The 22,484-nt window shown below is 37.1% G+C and overlaps 1 protein-coding gene across 1 annotated transcript in view; it reads left to right on the top strand.

The window, feature by feature from the left end:
- LOC5573643 (neural cell adhesion molecule 1-B) overlaps positions 1-22,484 on the top strand; it is a 1,425,452-nt gene that overhangs the window by 1,356,728 nt on the left and 46,240 nt on the right. Inside the window, 4 exon segments of the mRNA XM_021845179.1 lie at positions 8,528-8,761; positions 8,764-8,820; positions 8,889-8,920; positions 8,922-9,031. Coding sequence (XP_021700871.1) covers positions 8,528-8,761; positions 8,764-8,820; positions 8,889-8,920; positions 8,922-9,031 — 433 coding nt within the window.

Raw genomic sequence — 22,484 nt, 5'->3', positions numbered from 1 at the left:
TTTCAGCTCGATCGGGGAAACTATGTTTTAGCGCCAGCCGTTCAAAGTTTGTATGGGACAAAGAACTTTTACAAAGAAAAATCGCCAGAGGTCACCCATATATAAAAATTCTGGACACAGACCTCGATAGGTATTTTTACGATGAAAAATATTGCCGAAGATCGCGAAACAATCCAACAGATGTAAAAAAAGTTATTCAATGAAAACCTATTCGCAAGGCGACGTTGATTAACACGTAAAGAAATAACAATAATAACAAAATCGGGCAAAATTTCCGAATAGTCAATGCTTAATAACTTTTTTCACAAGCATTGGATTGCTTTGCGGCTTTCGGCAATGTTGTTCATCGTAGAAATACCTATCGAGATCTGTGATCAGAATTTTTATAAAGGACAATGGGCGACCTCAGGCGATTTTTTTTTTTGCAAAAGTAAGTTTTCCCATAGTAAATCCCATACAAACTTTGAACGGCTGACGCTAAAACATAGTTTCACCGATCAAGCCTTAATTTTGCACAGTTGTTATGGAACCTAAATGCAATCCAAAAAGTGGACTGGAGCGAGAATATAAATTTAGCATATAACCATGTCCCATGCTAGTGGACACTTGATCGAAATATTTAGACTTTTTTAATCTGTTGATATTGGAACAAAACAATAAGGGTATGCAATATTTCTAATGATTTCGTCAAATATTGTATGAAGCGTAATACCGCGGAAAATTTAAAAACAAATCGTCGGTTACCAAAACAAATAAAATGAAATTTTGTGAAATATCTTGTTAGATTGCTAATAAACTAATAAATGAACCTACCCCATTTTTAAATTTGAAGCAATTTATCATAGACAATTATCGTTGATAGATAATTTTCCTTCGACCACCAAATAAAAAAGTTCCTTTTATTTTTCGACATGTTGTACTTTTCGTACAATTCTGCAGTGTGTTCTGGTTTAGCAGTAAAGGGTTTATCATAAACCACGTGGTCCAGATTTTAGAGCATCGACTTTAATCTATTGAAAAAAATCTTCGTTTTGATCTTCCGTAATTGAGTTTATATAGTATTTTTTGTCAAGCTTTTAAGGAATCGTTTCAATTTCGGACATCCCCTCCTTCATGATGTCATTCGTGGTTCATTCATTTAGTTAACCTCTAAACAGATAACTCTGAATCAACAACTTCACGCCACAATACTCAGCTAATGGTTGCTTCTCTCCATCTCCGGTTCTGCTCCACGCTCGCCAAATCGATGCACACTTGATCCACCCAACAAGCTCGCTGCGCTCCACGCCTTCTTGTAACGACCGGATCCGAAGCGAACACCATCTTTGCAGGGTTGCTGTCCGGCATTCTCGCAACTTGCCCTGCCCATCGTATCCTTCCAGCTTCGGCCACCTTCTTGATACTGGGTTAACCGTAGAGTTGGCCGAGCTCGTGGTTCATCCTTCGCCACCACACACCGTTTTCCTGCACACCACCCAAGATCGTCCTAAGCTCCCAACATTCGAAGACTCCAAGTGCTTGCAAGTCCTCCTAGAGCATCGTCCACGTTTCATGCCCGTAGAGGACTACCAGTCTTACTAGGGTTTTGTACATGGTACATTTGGTGCGGATAAGAATCATTTTTGACCGCAGCTTCTGGTGGAGGCCATAGAAAGCCCGACTTCCCTTGATGATGCGCCTCCGTATTTCACGGCTAACGCTATTGTCAGCCGTCAGTAAGGATCCAAGGTAGACGAACTCGTCGACCACCTCGAACGTATCGCCGTCTATCGTAACACTGCTACCTAGGCGAGCCCCCTCACGCTCGGCCCACCAGCTAGCATGTGCTTTGTGTTGGCCGCATTCACCACCAATCCAACCTTTGCTGCCTCATGTTTCAGGCGGGAGTACAGGTCTGCCACCTTTTCAAATGTTCGGCCGACAATTTCCATATCATCCGCGAAGCAAACAAATTGACTGGATCTCGTAAAAATCATACCCCGGCTGTTGAGCCCGGCTCTCCGCATAACACCTTCTAGCGCAATATTGAACAACAGGCACGAAAGTCCATCACCTTGTCGTAGTCCCCGGCGGGATCCAAACGAACTGGAGTGTTCGCCTGAAACTTTCACACAATTTTGCACACCTTCCATCGTCGCTCTTATCTTAAGCTTCCGGGAAAGCTGTTCTCGTCCATGATTTTCCATACATCTACGCGGTCGATACTATCGTATCGTGAAATCAATGAAAGGGTGATGCGTTGGGAGCTGGTATTCGCGACATTTTTGGAGGATTTGCCGTACAGTAAAGATCTGGTCCGCTGTCGATCGGCCGTCAACGAAGCCGGCTTGATAACTTCCTACAAACTCGTTTACTACAGGTGACAGACGACGGAAGACGATCTGGGATAATACTTTGTAGGCCGCATTTAGAATGATGATCACTTGAAAGTTCTCACAATCTAACTTGTCGCCTTTCTTGGAGATGGGTTATATTACCCTTTCCTTCCACTCCTCCGGTAGCTGTTCAGTTTCCCAGATTGTGCCTATCAGCCGGTGCAGACAAATGGCCAGCCTCTCCGGGCCCATCTTTATGAGTTCAGCTTCGATACCATCCTTGCCGGCAGCTTTATTGTACTTGAGCTGGTGAATGGCATCCTTAACTTCCCTCAAAGTGGGGGCTGGTTGGTTTCCATCCTCCGCAGTACTGACGAAGGCATTTCCTTCGTTGCCCCGTCCTTCATTGCCTGTGCTCTCAGCGCCATTCAGGTGCTCGTCGAAGTGTTGCTTCCACCTCACGCTCGTCCGTCAAAATGCTCCCATCCTTATCCCTGCACATCTTCGCTCGCGGCACGAAGCCGTTGCGGGATGCGTTGAGCTTCTGATAGAACTTACATGTTTCTTGAGACCGGCATAGCTGTTCCATCTCCTCGCACTCCGTCTCCTCCAGGCGGCGTTATTCCTCCTGAAAGAGGCGGGTCTGCTGTTGCCGTTTCCGTCTATAACGTTCCGCGTTCTGCCGGGTCCCTTGCTGCAGCATGACCGCCCACGCTGCATTCTTCTCCTCCATAATCTACGTACATTCCTCGTCGAACCAATCGTTCCGTCGACTCCTTCCCACGTACCCGACGTTACTCTCAGCTGCATTGGTGATGGCTGCGTTCACTGTTCTCCAGTACTCCTCAAGAGGGGCCTTATCCAGCTCACCCTCTTCTGGTAATGCAGCCTCGAGATGATGCGCGTACGCAGTTACGACATCCGGTTGCTTGAGCCGCTGAAGGTCATACCGGGACGGCCGTCGGAACCGACGTTGTTGACGATTGACAGTTTTGAGCGCAGTTTAACCATCACCAGCTAGTGCTCAGAGTCGATGTTCGCGCCACGATAGGTCCTGACGTCGATAATGTCGAAGAAGTGCCGTCCATCAATCAGAGCGTGGTCGATTTGTGATTTTGTCTGCTGTGGTGGTTTCCAGGTGTATCGGTATGGAAGGCTGTGCTGGAAGTAGGTGCTACGAATGGCCATATTCTTAAAGGTGACGAAATCAATTAGTCGAAAGCCGTTTTTGTTCGTCAGCAGGTGGGCGCTTAACTCTCCAATAGTCGGTCTGAGCTCCTCATTCGTGGACTTTTGAGAAAAATTACTAGAGCTGCCACTAGGGCTCCTAGTGGGAGTTTTCAAAAGTACCTACACTCAACCAAATGGAAATACCTTATAGAAATTCGCCACAAGAAATCAGAATGGATTTTATAAATTTGCCTTAAGAAATCAAAATTTAATAGCAAAAAATGTTTGCGCAGCAATTAGTCTAGTTCGTGTATCGATTTCCATGACTTAGTTAATTTGTCAGTTTAACGAGGCAAAAGCGGTCATTCGCCTCTTAGTGTTTCCCATGAGATAGTGGAGGGTTCCTCAGGGGTTACCAAGAAGCCCATAAATTTGAACTGGGTTTACGAATAGAGTTTTCTAGTTTCCGAGAAGCCTTGAAAGCCATCACAATGAATGCAATAGCGTTTTTAGGATTTTGTCAGGAATTCCTAACATAATTTCAACTGTGTAGGGGCTTTGGAGGTTTTCAGCGTTTCAAAGTGACTTTCAACAGCTTCCCTGTACATCGAAAGCAGTTATCCGAGGTTCCTATTGCAAAGTTGACTTTGAGGACTTAGAAGCCATCGGGAATACCTAGGGTTCTGTTATTTTTCGTGTTCTGCGTGTCATTTTTTTTCCATTTCGCTGGTGATTCGGCCGGTGCTACGTCAGCCGGTAAGTTGTTTCACGTTTAAAAAGTGCGATGATTAGTTATTTCAGGAAATATTATTGGAGGATGTTTCATTGTGAAGATTTATATCAGTTTTGCAGTAACGGAAAAATGATCAATAGTGAAACGAGTTGACCCCGGGAGAAGATGCTCAGTTCTAGAAGAGGACTGGCCTAAGCCCCAAGCAGCTGGTCTTGAGCCAACGGCCGCTTCCGGGCATAAAATACCGTCTTCTGTCTCCCGGGTCCCAGGGCGTGTTCAGTAGGGGAGAGCTTCGGTTGTGGGAGTCCTACAGAAAGGTAATTTAACAATTTCACTTACTTCAAATTATTGGTAACCTTCGGGGCTAGGCGGCGTCTACAGCGGCGAGGGTTCACCACGTTTACTCGACGCAGAGTATGGAGGGCTCTATGTGGCGGGCTGCACGAGGGAAAGCTCATGCGATGGGGTATCAACGACACGGTTGACCAATGGCAAACAGTTGCTTTATGCGATAACTCCGCAGGTGAACAGGTGGAAGGCGTTTTGAAGCAGTGTTCGTGGAAGGAGTTCAAAGCAGTCTACGGCCACCGATCTATAGGCGAGTGTCGACAGTAGCCGGAGTCGAGAGGCCGGCCGGCGGGCCTGACGATGACGATCCACGTGGTGGTGCCTGGATTGATGCGCCTCAAGGACAGGGCTTGGCACTCCCCTGCTGGGATTAGAGCAACGTGCTCCCCAGACGTCACCAGTATCTTCGGTTACTGAGCGTGAGGTAGGATTGCCAACACCGATTTCGTTTCAGCTTACTGGTTGTCGAATCTGATATAATGCGATCAAAGCTCCACGCACTATCTTAGCGACTACGGGCTACTATCACACCTCGCAGCCCCCAACACATACTTTTCCCCGTGTTGATGCTGCGTTTTTCCACATCCGTCTCGTTGGTGCAGCCACTGTTACGCAACCACCCATTCGTCAAGCTGAGTTTGGAGGGTTAACTTTAACATCGTATATCACCCTACAGTCTCACATCACTGATTTAAACAAACATGTTACCGTACGGTATTAATAGTGACAGTTTTTTTTCGGTCGATTTCTATTTGCTTATTTATTAGGAATTGAAGAAAAAGTGCGGTGTGGAGATTGCCGAAGAAAAATGTGTTGTGAATTGTAAAATATTCAGACGTTCTTGTCATGAAATACCTATATGAACTGGAAACTAAGTTTATTGAATGCCTCTAGTACGACGTTAAATATTTGATACCTGTGTCTAGTTGCTTGCTGTTTGCGGTAATGCTAGAAATAGAACCGTCATCTTCATCAATTGATACCCTGTTTGGTGATCCGGTGAGTTTGTTCCATGTTATTTTATAATTGTTGTATGAATTTAGCTTTCCATACGAAAATTGTAATAAATATACATCGGGACGGCTTTTTGTCTTCAACGCTGTGTCCTACCAATCCGTTTTACAAATGGACAAGTAGCTCATTGCTCATAGAAGCATAACTGACCCATGTGGATTTTTGAAGTTACACCTTTTTTCATCACAAGATTATTGTTTTTATATATACTTTCTTACGCTTATAAAAATTAACCCACTTTGTTTAAAAATGTTTTGGAAAAATATGAAAATGGTGTAGTCCTATATTAAAAAAAAATAAATGCCTCTATGTGAACTTTTAACCAAAATAGCAAGCAAAAGCCGTAAATTTTGTTCAATTTTATATTTTTCACTGATCAATAGAAGCAAAATGAGTTAGCTGTGAGAAGACAAACTGGAAAGCTATGCTTTTATGGGCAGCTCAGTCCGCAAAAAAAATCAATTTGCCACCATTTAAGTTTGGTTTAACACTTCAAAACCCGCGCTTTAATTTTTGTACAACACTGATGAAATAACCTCCCGTTTCAAATGCAGCATCAGCGTGGTGCTTCTGACGGTAATCAACAAAAAAAAACGAAAGCTTAATTGCAGTTTTGTTTTTTTTTTAGTTTTTCCTTGTTTTGTTTACTTACTAACAATAAAGTTTTAGGACAAAGCGATGACCCTAGAGGGATCGGTTCTGCTTTTATATATAATTAAGCAGAAAACAACGATTGATCTATCAGTAATACGCTAAACATAATTATTCACACAGTAAATAAACAAATATCTTCTATTTTGAATGCCGGCATTCAAGAGATTAAATTACAGCACCCTAACAACAAATACCCTGTGTCTATCTCCAGCTGTTTCAGGCGAATCCTGACCTTATATCCCGCCCAAACACAACTCCTTAGCAACTACGAGAGCGTCTATGAGTCGGTGGCCTCTCATTAAGTAAGTGCTGCATCAACATTTCCTTCCCAAATCCCAAGTTACGGTAAAGATGGGCGTGGCCGGGAATAGCGATATTCATGCTATTGATATTCTTGCTCATGATTGGATCAAGGTTCATCCCCCGGCATTGTTCCTGAAAGCAATCTGAATGAGATTATCAAAAAGAAACATGTATGTCGCTAGTATCCAATCTACGAAGTATACCGTAACTACGCTAACGCTAGAAGCCTTCAGGAATACCTGGGAACCTCTTGGGTAAACTTGGGAACCTCTGTTAACCGTTTGGGAGTTATTTGGTATACTTTGGAAATCCTTGGTAATGTTCTGAAAACCCTAGATAACTTTTAGAAAACCTTTAACTTAAATCTTTTTGCCCCTTCAAGAACCGTTTGAAAAGCACTGAGCATCCAGAATTTTTTTCACTTCTATGCTTTTAAAATAGACAATTTCAATTTTTATAGTGCATTTATTCAGCTGGCTATTGAAATCCCCATCGGAACCTATTGGAAACCCTTGGAAATGCTTGCTAAACCCTGGAAATACTTGAAACCCATTCTGTACATTATCTAAAACTTTATTTAAGGATCTAACTTTGTTCGTATAACGTATTGTTCTAATTTCCGAACTAACTCACTTTATTGACACCCATATTGTTTCGTAAATAAATATTCTGGAGTGCAAAATTGTGAAAAATATATGAATTGAAGACATTGTCCAGAACTTTAACCCGTCCTCCAAAAAAAAATCATGTAATTCACAATCAGCACATTAGATATATCAATGTTGAAGATGTATGGGTTTGTTTTCGATCCGACCTATGCAATATAGAAAATGAGTTTTAGTGGATTTCACATACCGAACAGTGAAAAGAAAAACAAAACAAAAATGTGTTGCATGAAGCCCTTCACGAAAGAAAAAAACAATACAAAAATGAAGAAAAATATATTTCGTGAAACCAAATCAAAATCTCGTTTCGTTCAGAAGAGTACCGCGCATTTTTGGCTCTGCTAAAGTTTTACGAAACATTTTCAAAATTTATATCGCATACCCTTACCAAACTAGTTGTTTCAACAATAACATTCAGATTTCACAAAAAAAAAAGTTGCGATTCACCGCCGTTTGAGTAAAATTACTCGTAGAGTGAATCATTTAGCGATACTTCACAAAAAATAACGAAATAGGTTTTTCCATCAATTTTACACCATCACCCCCAGCTCACCTATCTGTGGTTCCCAGCTACGTGAAGATGTGTACATGATTGGCCCATAGATACGAAAAGTCAATTTTGCAATGGGACAGTTGTGCAATCATGAACTTTCATGGCTTTCAGAACAAAAATATTTGCTCTGCAATTATCGATTTTATTTCCGCCAATTGGTTCATCGGTTTTGTACTACTGCCACCACCCGCCATTGTAAATTTGGTACCGTAAAACGGGGTAACTTTGATAGATGTTGTGTTTCGAAGAATGTCTAATTATTTCTGCATTCTGTTCTAAAGTTTTTTGTTTCATATTTTTGAAACAATTACTGGTATCTAAGTTATAGATTTCCGTTGGAAGATTGCATATCAATTCATTTGAATACACTAATAGTTTTTCATATATCCCGAAGACGATTTCCGGTTATGGGGTAACTTTGATATGATTGTTTGACATCATTGCAATTGGAATTGGAAAAAAATAATAATGAAGAACATGGACTAGATTTATGACCCTTGAAGTGCAGAACTTTCTATGAAAAATCATCTTCAAAGGTGTTTAAAGTTGAATCAAACACCATGATAAGTCAATGATAGTGTTTTTTTTTTTGAATATCGATTGTTTGTCATGTTTCGACACATTATGTTATTGTATTTAGTATGTTGTGGGAGCCGTACTATAAAAGTTGCCCGCATTATCAAAGATACCCCGTTTCGTGGTAGTCGTCCCTGTTAGTATGGGAAACTATAATTCTGGGGTGTTTATTGGTCCCATAATTTAATCGTAACAGATGCCCCAGTTTGCGCCACCGAGAAAATAATCATCGTGGGAGCTTTCCGCAGCGAACCGTTGCACATTCCGTGTGAGGTACATGCCGATCCACCGCCGCGGCAATTTTTCTGGAAATTTAATCACTCCGGCGAAACGCTTGACATCAACAAAGAGCGGTTTGTGAAAAATGGGTCACTGAGCATCTTGAGCTACACGCCGGTCTCGGATCAGGACTACGGTACGTTGACTTGCTGGGACAGAACGAGGTCGGCATGCAGCAGTGGCCCTGTTTTTCCAAGTGGTTTCTCGCCGGTTCGTAGTTTTGTGTACTGAGCAGCGAGGTTCCGTTTTTATCCTAACTTTATATTTTTCTCCAACAGGATTGCCATCGACGGTGAAAAATTGCTCGATAAAACAATCAAACGCAGAGCTCGGTTGAAGTGCAGTGCATTGCTGGATACGATGGCGGTTTACCGCAGATTTTCATGCTCGAGCTGATATCAAGTAGAAGTGGAAGGATGAGGTAAGTAAGCGAGCCATTCGGTGCTTAGCAAATTACAATTTTTTTTTTGTTGTTTTCAATTCCTTCATCAGTATAATTTAAAATATTACATTAATTTCTAATATCTAGGTGTTCTGTGTTAGGCGACATTATCACTATCATTTGTTAGGTAAAACTAAAATCAGCAATTGTTAACATTTGGTAACAACGTTATTAACATAACAGGATTTTTACAGGTGAATTGAATTCACTTGCTCATAAGCAAAAACAGTTGAATTCAACTATTCAACTCTTCAAAGACAATATTTTTCTACACATAGATTACGTATTAGGGTTTTGGTACCGGGAGTACCGGTACAGAAAGTACCGGTATTACCGACCAATTTTTGGTACCCGAAATACCGGTACAGGAAAGCATTGAGTACCGGTATTTTCTGTACTGATGAAGAAATTGTAAATGGTACGTAACTTTGATAAAGTTCGTTAATGGAGAACTTCCCAGGTCGGTCAATGGACGTATTACGTATAGGCTAATTCTGATTATCATCTTTTCAGCAATAATGATGGTTCTTCTCCGTACATAAAAACGTTAGAAGCAAGCTCATTGTTTGCATCTTGATTCAGTAAAAACATGTTTTGGGACATTTTAAAAAATCTGAGGGTCAAGTTTTTTAACAAAAAATGATTCAGCAGTTGATTATCAACAGGTTAATCGAATTATCGATTATCGAATACAAATGAAGCTGTTGATTGTGAATATCAAGTTTTCTAAAAAACTAGGCACAAATATAAAGAAAGGTTATCACATTTAAAGATGCTTCAATTATGGAATAATGATTGATAGATATTGTTCGGAATAATTCGTATATTAAGAGTCTGCCAACTTCCAAGCGAAATATTTGTTGATACTGTATCCAGATGGACCCAGAAAGAGCTTTCTCTGTGTCTGAAAGTTACAAAAATACGCATACGTATGGCAGTTAGACATTTAAACACAGATAACAGACATGGAGGCTCGACAAAATTTCATCAGAACCATGTGTAAAGGTTCGAATCAATCATTAGCGCCGCCAACGCAGACAGCTTGACATACAAACTCGTTTCAACAACACGATGTCACTACACCCAAAAGTTGAAACCGTCATTATAGGCGTTTTCTGCGTCTATTGATGGCGGAAAAGTGTTCTTCTGAGCGACATGACGTTTTGAGCGTCTATTGATAGGCAGATAATCCGGTCATTGAGTCGAGCAGTTTTTACGGTACAAATGGGGAAGTACAACTTGATATGCTTTTTGCACCACGCATACCAACAAGCGGGTTTAGTGCTGTGGTGTAGTATTTGGTTCTCACGCCCATGACCATGGATCGATCCTGGTTGATGTCGCATGTGTATTTTTTCTTCATGTGCGTGCATCACCAACACATGTATTAAAAAATAAAACTTCCACACATATGCCTTTTAAGTGCATGTATTGGAAGTATGAAAATACGCAAAAAAACCGAATGGGTGCAAACCAGATTCGAACCATAATCATCGGATCGACTAGTACACTATGTGTCTACTACTCCAAACTCACTACTGAAATGATGTAGAACCAAAGTCGATGTGGTTTTACGTTTCATATGCATGATTGCTCATGCAATTGATAAACATGTGAACATGTGTTATCCCCTGCAAAATAAGGATATACAGTCAAGTCTCCTGTAAAGCGTTAATCATCGTATGTTGAACAAGTTTAATGTATATTCATAATAATTTATCACCTACCAGAGTAGCCACATTCTCTATTGTAGAACTTACTTAAGGACTGTTCATTTTATAAAGTGGACACCTTGTGCATGCTATATATCTTTATAATATATCAATAGAATCGTAATCGGTTTTCTGTATACAGTATCGTTCGACTATTATATTATTGCACGATGGTGTTATAACAAAAAAGCCATCAAAATAATTATAATTCACACGAATAAGGAACAATGTTTAGAATGGTCAAAGATTGGTAGGTCTGGAGCCAAGTATAATAGTTGAGTATACCAAAACACAATTCATTCATAAAAATTCGGATTTTTGATATGTGAAAAATATGGTTTAAATTTGAAGAACATCTTTTCTAGGAAGTTTTTGTCGAAACTTGTTTGTTCTTCTTTGTAAGATCTTATATTTCCATATAAGAGGAAAATAAAAGTATTACGTTGCACAGAAAACCGATTATGATTTCATTGATAAACTAGCTAACCCAGCATGGTCAGCCACGTTCCATAAGAATTTTCAAGCAAAAACCTCTTTCAAAGATTAATAATGTTTATGTTCAAATTTTCTCTGTTGATAAATATGCCATTGGTGTATAAATAATAAGCTGAGACACGCATGATATTTATGAACGCAAAATCGCCCAAATTTATGCTCTAACCATACTCCATTGTTATAGTGCCGTTATTCTGATCTTAAATAATTACAGCCTTAAATGCTGTTGTGAAATATTTCAAAAGTTCCAGAAGCTTCTATAAATAAGAGAGAAGAATCTGACTGAAAATTCTAGAATATTCTATTGAATACCGATTAACCAGTGCTACAATTTCTGTATAGATCTTTGTGCTGCGATGGCGATCGTCAACGATTTAAAACGAATCGAATTGTAATTAGGGGACTATCGACTAATGAATATATCGAGTCATCGAACAGGAATGCTTTGGAAAACTCTTTTAGGGGACCATTATAGTTACCATAAAAAATATTTTTATTTTGCCTTCATAAGTCGATATCGAACCATGGAACATCGACTCAAGAAGGTTATGTAAATAAAAAAACAACTAGAATATTCGGCCCACAATCATGTTTATCTTTCCTTTGCATATATCTTATTTGTTTCTGAACCTTATATTGAAATGACGAAACCCGTAATGAATCACATTTTCAACTTGCATCGGAATTTAAGTGCGGTCGAAACAGCATAAAGTTGGTTTGTTTACATTTTGATTACCGTCCAAGTTCATAAAACCGGAAAACTACAATGATAAAAAGATCGTGACTTTTATACGAATTAGGAAGGACAAAGCTCCGGAAAACTCTAGAACACCCTGTGCAATAGCTGTTATAGTGTTCCACAATTTGCAATAAGGTCCTAAAATGGTTGATGAAATCTTGTTTTCATTTAATAACACGAAAGATCATATTACTGCAAATACTTTAGCAATTTTTCTCGCTCAAGTAACGGATTTATCATATTAAAACTTTAATTTCAATATTGGATCCATAAATGAACCTTGACTCTTGAGATCATGTTTGACGTTCGCTTAGTCGACAAAAATATCACAGGGGTTTTAGTTTTAGCACTGGGGTTGTTCCTATCTGACATTTCGGAAGAAACACGGAAAACAAAATACACCCAAAATTTGAGGAGTGTGACAAAATCTATAAAAACATAAAAAAAATGTTTTTTGTACTTAAACAAATGAAAAACATAAAAAAAATTGAGTAAACATGTGTTTTTGGCCTGAACGTAAGCGTTTGGCACTAAAATTGGGTCAGGGCTTTAGGACCCTATTGTAATGTTGTAACATTCAAATTGACTTTTGCAGTGCTCTTAATTTTACTGTTGTTGTGCTCTTAAATTGCTGTTGTATGCTGCTCAATGAAACCTTTCAAAGCGTTACTGACAGACAGAAAACTCTGGGATTTTATATACATGATAAAAAAGATATAGCATAAACAAGGTGTCCTCTTTATAAAATTAATAGTCTTTAAAACATGAAAACTCTGTGGAATCTTTTGCTGGTGCTATTCGAAGAAAACAAGATCACGGTTCTACTTTCACATTGATAAAAAAATATCGATCCAATGCTGATGAATGCTACCCAGAATGAGCCGATTATAAGAAACCGTGCCCCATATATGGGATTAAATTTTAACCATGGTTTTAGTATATTAGTAAAATAGTTTTCTATAGAAGAATCGATCATTTTGACTCAAGAACAACTTCTGCAAATTGGCTATGAGTCTTTGCAAGAAATTTATTTTAAGAATTATGGCACCGATATGTTGATTTTAGAACAGAACGTTCAGTGTGGAGATTGTAGTAAACCGTTTGGAGAAGTCAAGAGAACATATATACTGATTTTTTTTATCATGAAAAATATGAAAACAAAATTTCATTTTTATATAACGCAATAATCTTTTTTTTATCATTTTTAATTTTGACTATCTTTGAATTGTGATAGGAATTAGTTGTTCAGGACAAAATTTCATGATGGAGACATTTTCGATAAGAAAGTTTTTCTAAGAACAACTTATGCTGCCCATAAAGGCCCATATTAAAAAAAGTAGGCACTGAGAAAATAGCGCTCAAACTTTGAAGATTTTCTTTCATACAAATGTTTACAATTTTCTATTAGGGGCCGTCCATGAATAACGTAGCATTTTTTACTGATTTTTTACACCCCCCTCCCCTCTCGTACCGTTTCGTCACAAATGCTGATACTTCCCCTTGGAAAATACGTAGCATATCAAGCACCCCCTCCCCCCCCTTCTTCTTCTTCTTGGCATTGACGTCCTCACTGGGACAGAGCCTGCTTCTCAGCTTAGTGTTCTTATGAGCACTTCCACAGTTATTAACTGAGAGCTTTCTATGCCAAAGTTGCCATTTTCGCATTCGTATATCGTGTGGCAGGTACGATGATACTCTATGCCCAGAGAAGTCCAGAAAATTTCCTTTACGAAAAGATCCTGGACCGACCGGGAATCGAACCCAGACACCTTCAGCATGGCTTTGCTTTGTAGCCGCGGACTCTAACCACTCGGCTAAGGAAGCCCCCCCCCCCCCTTTATATTTTTTATTAATTTTCCTCAGTGATTGGGTTGAAACAAAAAATTAGAATTCAGAAGTTCAATACAAAATTTGATATCAATTACTGACTAAAATGTAAGGATAATCTAATCTAACAGTATGATATACAGTAGCGCTCGAAAGTAATTTGGAAAACAGTTTCAAATAAACACAGTTCCTGTTACATAATTTTGGTATCTAGTTACATATAGGCTAAATTGTATTACTTTTGCTGTTGTTACCAAGACAAACAAGTTTACTATAGAAAATGTGAAAAAAAATTGATTGGATTGATGAAGCTCGTTATTGTTGAGTTAGTGTACAATATATTTCTAGTTTATTTTTAGTTAGAACAGAAATTTCGTTATTAGAGGATTGTTTTTTTTTAAATTATTCTTTGTTAGGAAATAGATTTCAATGAAAATGAACAATAAAATACATTAATTCGAAATGAATTATTATCCGAATTCAAATCCATTTGGCAATCAGTGGCCAGATATAGAAAAGATTACACTTGATATATTTGGAATGTTTAGAAAATTTTAGCGATTATTATACAAATTATTTATTCTTATTAATATTTCAGCTGAACTTCATTATCTTTCTTCATAATAAAATAAACCTACACAACCTATAATGAAACAGTTAAATAATAAAAAATGATCAAATTACCAAGTTATCAATAAAATTGAATGATATGGCAATTTCGATATCACTCGAATCTGTTGTCCTCATTAATATTCAGACTATTCAATCAACAAATGAGAAAACAATGTACTCCAAGTAGTTAAAGCATTGATTTTTAATTTATTTATTAAACTTTGATTTTGTTTGTTTATAAATTTATCAATTAAGACACGAATATAAGTTAATATTTACATAACCATTTAAAGCTTTGAAAAATCTGTTTGATTGCATTTATCAAGAAAATCTAAAATTTCTCAGATTTTTTTTCAATCTTGATGAATGTTTTGAAGCTGAATCATTATTCTATAAACCAAGTTTATAAGTCAAACAAAACAGAGGACAGAGCCTGCATCTCAGCTTGCATCTCAGTGTTCTTATGAGCACTTCCACATTTATTAACTGAGAGCTTACTGTGCCAATGATCATTTTTGCTTGCGTATATCGTGTGGCAGGAACGAAGATACTCTATGCTCTGGGAAGTCGAGAAAATTTCCAACCCGAAAAGATCCTCGACCGGTGGGATTCGAACCCACGATTCTCAGCTTGGTCTTGCTGAATGGCTGCGCGTTTACCGCTACGGCTATATGGGCCCCGTAAAGATCCCCCTCCCCCCTAAATAGCTACGTCATTTATGGACGACCCCTTACATTTCTTCCTGCCATATTTAACACAACCGCATAGCTAACTAATTTTGCTTCTAATGATCAGCAAAAAATAATAAACTTGAACACAATTCACGTTTTGCAGCTGAAATTTAAATTAAAAGTTCATATTGAGACTGGTATGCCTATATTTTTCAATATGGGACTGCACCAACTTCATATTTTCCAATACATTTTCAAACAATGTGTGTTTATTTTTATATGCATAATAAAATGCAGATTAAAATAAGTTTTATTGCACTCATTCGATAACTGTCAAGCAATGATACATAGTTTTGACATCATGAATGCTCTAAAGCATGACTTTAAATCGACAATATGTTGAGCATTATTATTATAAGTAAATATATAGTTGATCTGGTGGTAGGTCATTTGACATAATAATCATTTGACATGAAGTCGTTTGGCATAATGAGTCTGAAACCAAGGACGTCTCAAGATGATATTCGTTTTGACGTTTTTATTGAATCCCTTTGACGACATCAGGGTTATTTTAGAGTCAGTCGATTTAAAAAAGGCACTTAATGCAACAATGATATGCTCTTGAATAAACTAAAACATATTGGGAAAGTTCTTGCCAAAACTATTTCATTACTTATTCAGAAATCCTTTCTTTCAAATATTTATTCTTCTTTGGGCTCATTCGCTAATTTCACACAACGCTTGAGGGGGTGGGTGGGGGTCAGTAAGTTGTTACAGGTCATACAAAAATTTTATAATATTCATACAAAAAGTGTTACGAGGGGGGTGGTGGGTGTCCAAAATGACTATTTTTCGCCTTATGAAATTTATGAACAAACCTTATTGAGTTTCGTTATTGGAATCATTTTTTGCACTGAAGATTTTGATATATCAATAAATAAAATATTTAGCACAAATTTACCCTTCCTTCAAACATTTCAAAATAAAATGTAACCATAAATATAAAAACTGAAGATTTAAAAATAAAATTAATTTCGTTTTCTTTTATGCATAGCCTGTTCTTTCGAGCTATATTGTTTTTTGTTTCCAACTAATATAAAAGCAACAATTGATAACATTGATCTGCTCAAGTTATCAGCGAAAAGAGAAATCGATTACTGCAGTTACTCCGATGATTCTGAACGCATTTTTTTGATGTTCTTTCGTTTTATTATGTCACAATAATTTTTGACGTCCAATAACCTAATGTTTTAATAATAAATTTTGCCTTCTTTTAAAAATAGGTTGTTCTTCATATAAGATCATAAGATAAAATTTTGTAAAGCTACCTCTATCTATCTATCTATCTATCTATCTATCTATCTATCTATCTATCTATCTATCTATCTATCTATCTATCTATCTATCTATCTGTCTATCTAAGCGCTTGCACAACCAATATTGAAAAGCATCCTGGAAATGATTCCAGTATTTTCTTGTCGACATTCATATTTGCAGCATATCGTATACAATATGACACAAACATTAAAATGGCTAGGCCCACTGTGCAGACTTGGGTTTTGAGATAATTGAAAGATTTACGACCATCAGATTATTCACGAATGAATAACATGGTGAGTGAACATTTTTCAATTTTATAAGTGAAGAAATGGGGACAACCGTACCGACCGTTTCATAAAGAGGGAAAGGTAAAATCGTTGGAAGTGGCGTAGCTAAGAAAGTTAATGCACACTTCATCGCTGTGTTCCTTTTCCTGGGATGGGACACAGGTATTTCCCCCGTATGTCCTGGCTCTAGAGCCTTGGCTTAAGCGCCATTACTCGCTCTCTGAAACGAAAAGAAGTTTAAATCTGATCCCTCTCCTATTATGCTGTGAATTCAGATAAATGTGTATAAAAACCCACAAAATCATCACATTGAACAAAAAAAAAGTATTTTGAAATTTCTCACCAAAACTGCAACTCTGCATCGATTCTTATGCAGCAGAAACTAAATTTGGGGGCAACATGAATGACACATGAATGTTTTATTATCTTACCTGAATGTGTCTTCGATCAAACACATACAAACTCTAAGTTTTCATAAACAAAAACTTTATTACCCGTTAACGGTAGACTAAATAATGCAACGCATTAGAAAAAAATGAACAATTTCTGTTCACATCAAATATGTAAACTGATCATACCACACTCTTTCTTCTTAGAAGTTTTGTCTTCACAAGGTTTCATATACCATGTACGTATCATAGCATGCCATAGCATTTAAACAAAATATTAAATTCTCCTAGTAAGCCGACAAGTCATCACAGTAAGTTTCCTTGGAAACACACGTGTTGAGCAAAATCAATTGCATCAAATTTTTCACCTTCCGGCCGACAGCGTGACACTTTTTCGATTGTCAAGGCTGTAGTAGCACACTCTGCTGAACAAAGTGATTTATTTTCACTACACATTTGTTCAATCCAATCTTCCTTAATTAGATTTCATAATTTCACTTCAATCAATTTCCTACGTGACTTTTACACTTAGATAAAATTTAGTAAAGCTAATACATAAACATTTTTATATATTACTGATTTATCAATTCTTGCAAGCAACGCATTTAGAATGATAATTACTTTAGAACTAGCTAATATTTCTATATAAATTATTATTATTATTATCTTTATTAGGGAGATTTTCAGCCCAGGGCTGGTTCATCTCCATTTCTATATAAATAATTGTATAACAAACACATGATATCTATTCGAGATATGTTGAAAAAACATTATTTTAATCAATTTTCCATTCTTTCGATAATGTTTTTGATGCACACTTTCAAAATTTCAAAATTTTTCCTTCTTTTACTAAGTAATTTTCTTCAACATTTTTTTTTTTCAAATTTTGTCATAGTAATTTCCATAGAAATCTTAATCGTCTTCTAATCGTTGTTGGTAAAGAAGATATGAAATATTGAATTTTAAAACTTTTTTTTTAAATTTGAACCATCCGACTGCTAATGAAACCTTTCAGGTTTAGTTGATGGTGGAATTTTCTTTGAAACACAAATGGGTGGACCGTGGTCTTTGGCTAGATACCCCCTCCCCGCTAAATGATCACATGGTTTATCAACGGCCTCTATTTTGATAAGTAATTGTTAAAATATACATAAAACATCCATGTTGTGATAATTGTTCCACTTCTAATATTGCGAAAGAATTACGGTAATCCAGTTTGCTGTATGCACACTTAGATGTTTGATTACAATATTACATCGTCAAATGAATCGAATCCCACAAACCCTGGGTCTCCTACTTCGAGGAGTCTCGTACCGTCCCCAACCATGCGACTAATAGGAGACCAAAATGTAAATAAATGAAAAGTAAATCAATCAGCAAACGTCAACGATAAAATTCTGCTTATAAAGCGCCCGACTGTTATAGTCAAGTGTGTTTATTTGTTTCTCCCTAATATATTACCCAATCCAACACGCACGGCCTGAAATTCTATTTCCACTGCAAATGTGTAAGTCATTGCCGATAATATAGATATACAAACATATATGTTTGTATGTAGATTTTGACTCTGGTATAAGTAAGAAATTCCCGCAGCACCGCGTTGGTACTTTAAATATATTTATAGAACATATCATCTCACCCCTTCTCGCACTTGGCTGTCCAACGGGTGTTGTATTTTGCTCCTTTGGTAGGTTGTCCTCCGTGACAAGATGGTTCCATATTGTGTGATGTAGAGAACTCCTACATGCGAAAATGTGATGGCCGTGTGGTGTGGGTTGATGTTTCAGGATCCAAAAGTTGCGGTTTCGAATCCAATTTTTATGAGTATTTTTTTGTTTTTCATATTTTGGTGTCTAAGGCAAATTTCTTGCGGCGGAGCCTTGAGGCAATCGGGTATATGGGGTAGCTAACAAGGGAAGGTCACGATGGTGTTACACGGGGTTTTCAACCGGACTATTTTTGTTGGATTCAACATGTCGAAATATGTAAAACCCCAAAGCCTTTCGGGTGATGAGCCAGGGAGATGTAGTATGTTGTTAACAAAATGTTAATAAAATCTTAAATTTGTTTTACCAAATTAGGATGATAGAAGAAATGAATGTAATGTTTGGAATGATACTAATAAAGAAATTAAAAAAAAAAACATGTACATCGTAATGTTCTGAATGGCTTCAACGGATGACGCATGAGTTTGGATACTAAGTTCAAATAATGACTTATTCAGTAGGTACAAGAATGTTGACCGGGTTAAATCCGCTCGATAAAGGCAATAAATACATTATTTAGAAAAGAGATAACTTAACTTTATTTCAAATGAGTAGTAGAAAATCGGTCAAATAGAATGGTGTTTGATTTTCGATGATGTTATTACTTTTAATAAAAGTAACATTGTTGCTAAATAAATAACTTAACTCAAGAAAATTGTTTTAAAAAGAACAAAATGTTTATTATTTATGTGTGATTTTTTGTGTATTCATACACTAACAAAAGAGGCCATTTGAATCACAGATCTGACTGTTATTTTTTTAGTTTCAGTTCAGTCATTTAAAACGACAATATTTTCACTTGTCCCACTAGTTTCCAAAATTTTCAATATTTACCTTGAACTTTGGCACAAACATTAAATTTAAATATAGCATAGATTTAGTAGGAAACAATCTAAAAAATATAGTAGATCTTATTCATTTTATTTTTTTTAAGAACCCTCTCTATACGATTTCCTTTACCCATTTGTCACACGGTACCTTATTTCGATAGTCACTCAAGCAAAATGATTATCTAAATACAGGGACCGGAATCTATTATGATAATTCGCCACAAGAAATCGGGTTGAATTTCATAAATTTGCCTGAAGAACCAAAATATAAAAACAAAATAAACACTCGCGCTTATTCGGAATCGAACCAAGGACCTCCCGATTCTTAAGCCAGTACTAACTACACCCACCTATCGACGGCTTGATGGGAGAAGTTACAAAAGCAATATATAAAGCGTTTTATATTGCAATATTCATTCCATTCCTCTGACATGTCCACCATCCATTTGCCGCGTGACCATTTGCCTAAGTGTGTGTTTCCGATGCCATCATTCGGCTTCGGATTGGTTGTGCAATTGTGTGGGTCGGGCGTAAACATTTAGATTGCTCGAATTTTCAAGTCCAATGTGCTCGATTTCAATTGACGGGTTTGCCCGTCTACGCTTAGGAGGCGAATCTTACCATCAATAGGTGGATTTAGCACCTAATACGCTAGGAGGGAAATCCGCCATCCGATTTATTTTGGGTGTAGTGAACGTTAAAATGTATTAGCACACAAAGCAACGCTAGCGGCAAATGGAAATTTTGATATCGACACCAGCACCATAGTGTAAAAAGCGGCAAATCTGTAGCCTACTCAATCCGAAGACAGCGCCGCATAACAAGAGCATAACGACATATGTCGAATTCGTTTTTGAACCTAGGTTGGAACTGGCACAACCCGTTCTGAATCACAGTTTCAACCCCAACACGATTCAGGTTCGACCGAACTACAATTTGTTTGGCGTTAGTTTGTTTATGTTTTTTTTTTTTTTTTTTTTTTTTTTTTTTTTTTTTTTTTTTTTTTTTTTTTTTTTTTTTTTTAGTATCATTCCAAACTTTACATTCATTTCTTATATCTAGGTGTTCTGTGTTATTAGACAACACTATCATCCTAATTTGGAAACAAATTTAAGATTTAATTAACATTTTGTTAACAACATATTACATTTCATTTGCCGTAGCAGTTCAGTTTTTTTAACAGGTGAGTTGATTTCACCTGCTTATAAGAGAAAAAAAAACGCTTTGAATATACTTAACCTAACTTAACCTAAACATATAACGCATTAATCGTAGCAATAGAAGATTGTAACGATTTTTGCCTGAAATTATTAATGATTGTATTTGACATTTGTTCCAATGTTTCAACATTGGATATTCTATGTAACTCATTGGTACTATACCAGGGAGGAAGCCTCTGAATCATTTTCAAAATTTTATTTTGAATTCTCTGCAGAGCTTTCTTCCTGGTATTACAACAGCTAGTCCATATTGGTACAGCATACAACATGGCTGGCCTGAAAATTTGTTTGAATATCAAAAGCTTGTTCTTAAGACAAAGTTTTGATTTTCTATTAATAAGGGGATAGAGACATTTTACATATTTATTACATTTGGCTTGAATGCCCTCAATGTGATTTTTGAAAGTTAAATTCTTATCTAGCATGAGCCCTAGATACTTAACTTCATCTGACCAATTTATTGGAACCCCTCTCATCGTGACAACATGTCTACTTGAAGGTTTCAAATAAAGAGCTTTTGGTTTATGTGGGAATATTATTAGTTGAGTTTTGGAAGCATTAGGAGAAATCTTCCATTTTTGCAAGTATGAAGAAAAAATATCCAAACTTTTTTGCAATCGACTACAGATGACACGCAGGCTTCGACCTTTGGCGGAGAGGCCTGTGTCATCCGCAAACAAAGATTTTTGACATCCCTGAGGTAACTCAGGTAAGTCAGATGTGAAAATATTGTATAATATTGGTCCCAAAATGCTGCCTTGAGGAACACCAGCTCTTACAGGAAGTCTTTCAGATCTGGAGTTCTGATAATTAACCTGAAGTGTACGATTTGACAGATAACTTTGAATTATTCTAACAATGTATGTTGGAAAATTAAAGTTTTTTAATTTTACAACCAAACCTTCATGCCAAACACTGTCGAATGCTTTTTCTATGTCTAGCAAGACCAGTAGAGTAGCCTTCAGATTTGTTGGAACGGATCAAATTTGTTACACGTAAAAGTTGATGAGTGGTCGAATGTCCATGGCGGAATCCGAACTGTTCATTGGCAAAAATTGAATTTTCGTTGATGTGGGCCATCATTCTGTTCAAAATAACCTTTTCAAAAAGTTTACTGATGGAGGAAAGCAAACTGATTGGACGATAGCTAGAAGCTTCTGCAGGATTTTTGTCTGGTTTTAAAATTGGAATAACCTTAGCATTTTTCCATTTGTCAGGAAAATATGCTAATTGAAAACATTTGTTAAATATATCAACTAAAAATGATAAGCTACTTTCTGGAAGTTTCTTGATGAGGATGTAGAAAATTCCATCATCGCCAGGAGCTTTCATGTTTTTGAATTTTTTAATAATAGTTCTCACTTCTTCCAAATCAGTCTCCCAGGCATTTTCGAAAACGTTCTCTTGATTGAGAATATTTTCGAACTCCTGAGTAACTTGATTTTCAATTGGACTAGTAAGTCCTAAATTAAAATTGTGCGCACTTTCAAACTGCATAGCAAGTTTTTGAGCTTTTTCGCAATTAGTTAGTAATAATTTGTTTTCCTCTTTCAATGCCGGTATT

The sequence above is a fragment of the Aedes aegypti genome, chromosome 2 (assembly GCF_002204515.2).
Source record: "Aedes aegypti strain LVP_AGWG chromosome 2, AaegL5.0 Primary Assembly, whole genome shotgun sequence".
Taxonomy (NCBI): domain Eukaryota; kingdom Metazoa; phylum Arthropoda; class Insecta; order Diptera; family Culicidae; genus Aedes; species Aedes aegypti.
This window is presented reverse-complemented; position numbering and strand designations above follow the sequence as displayed.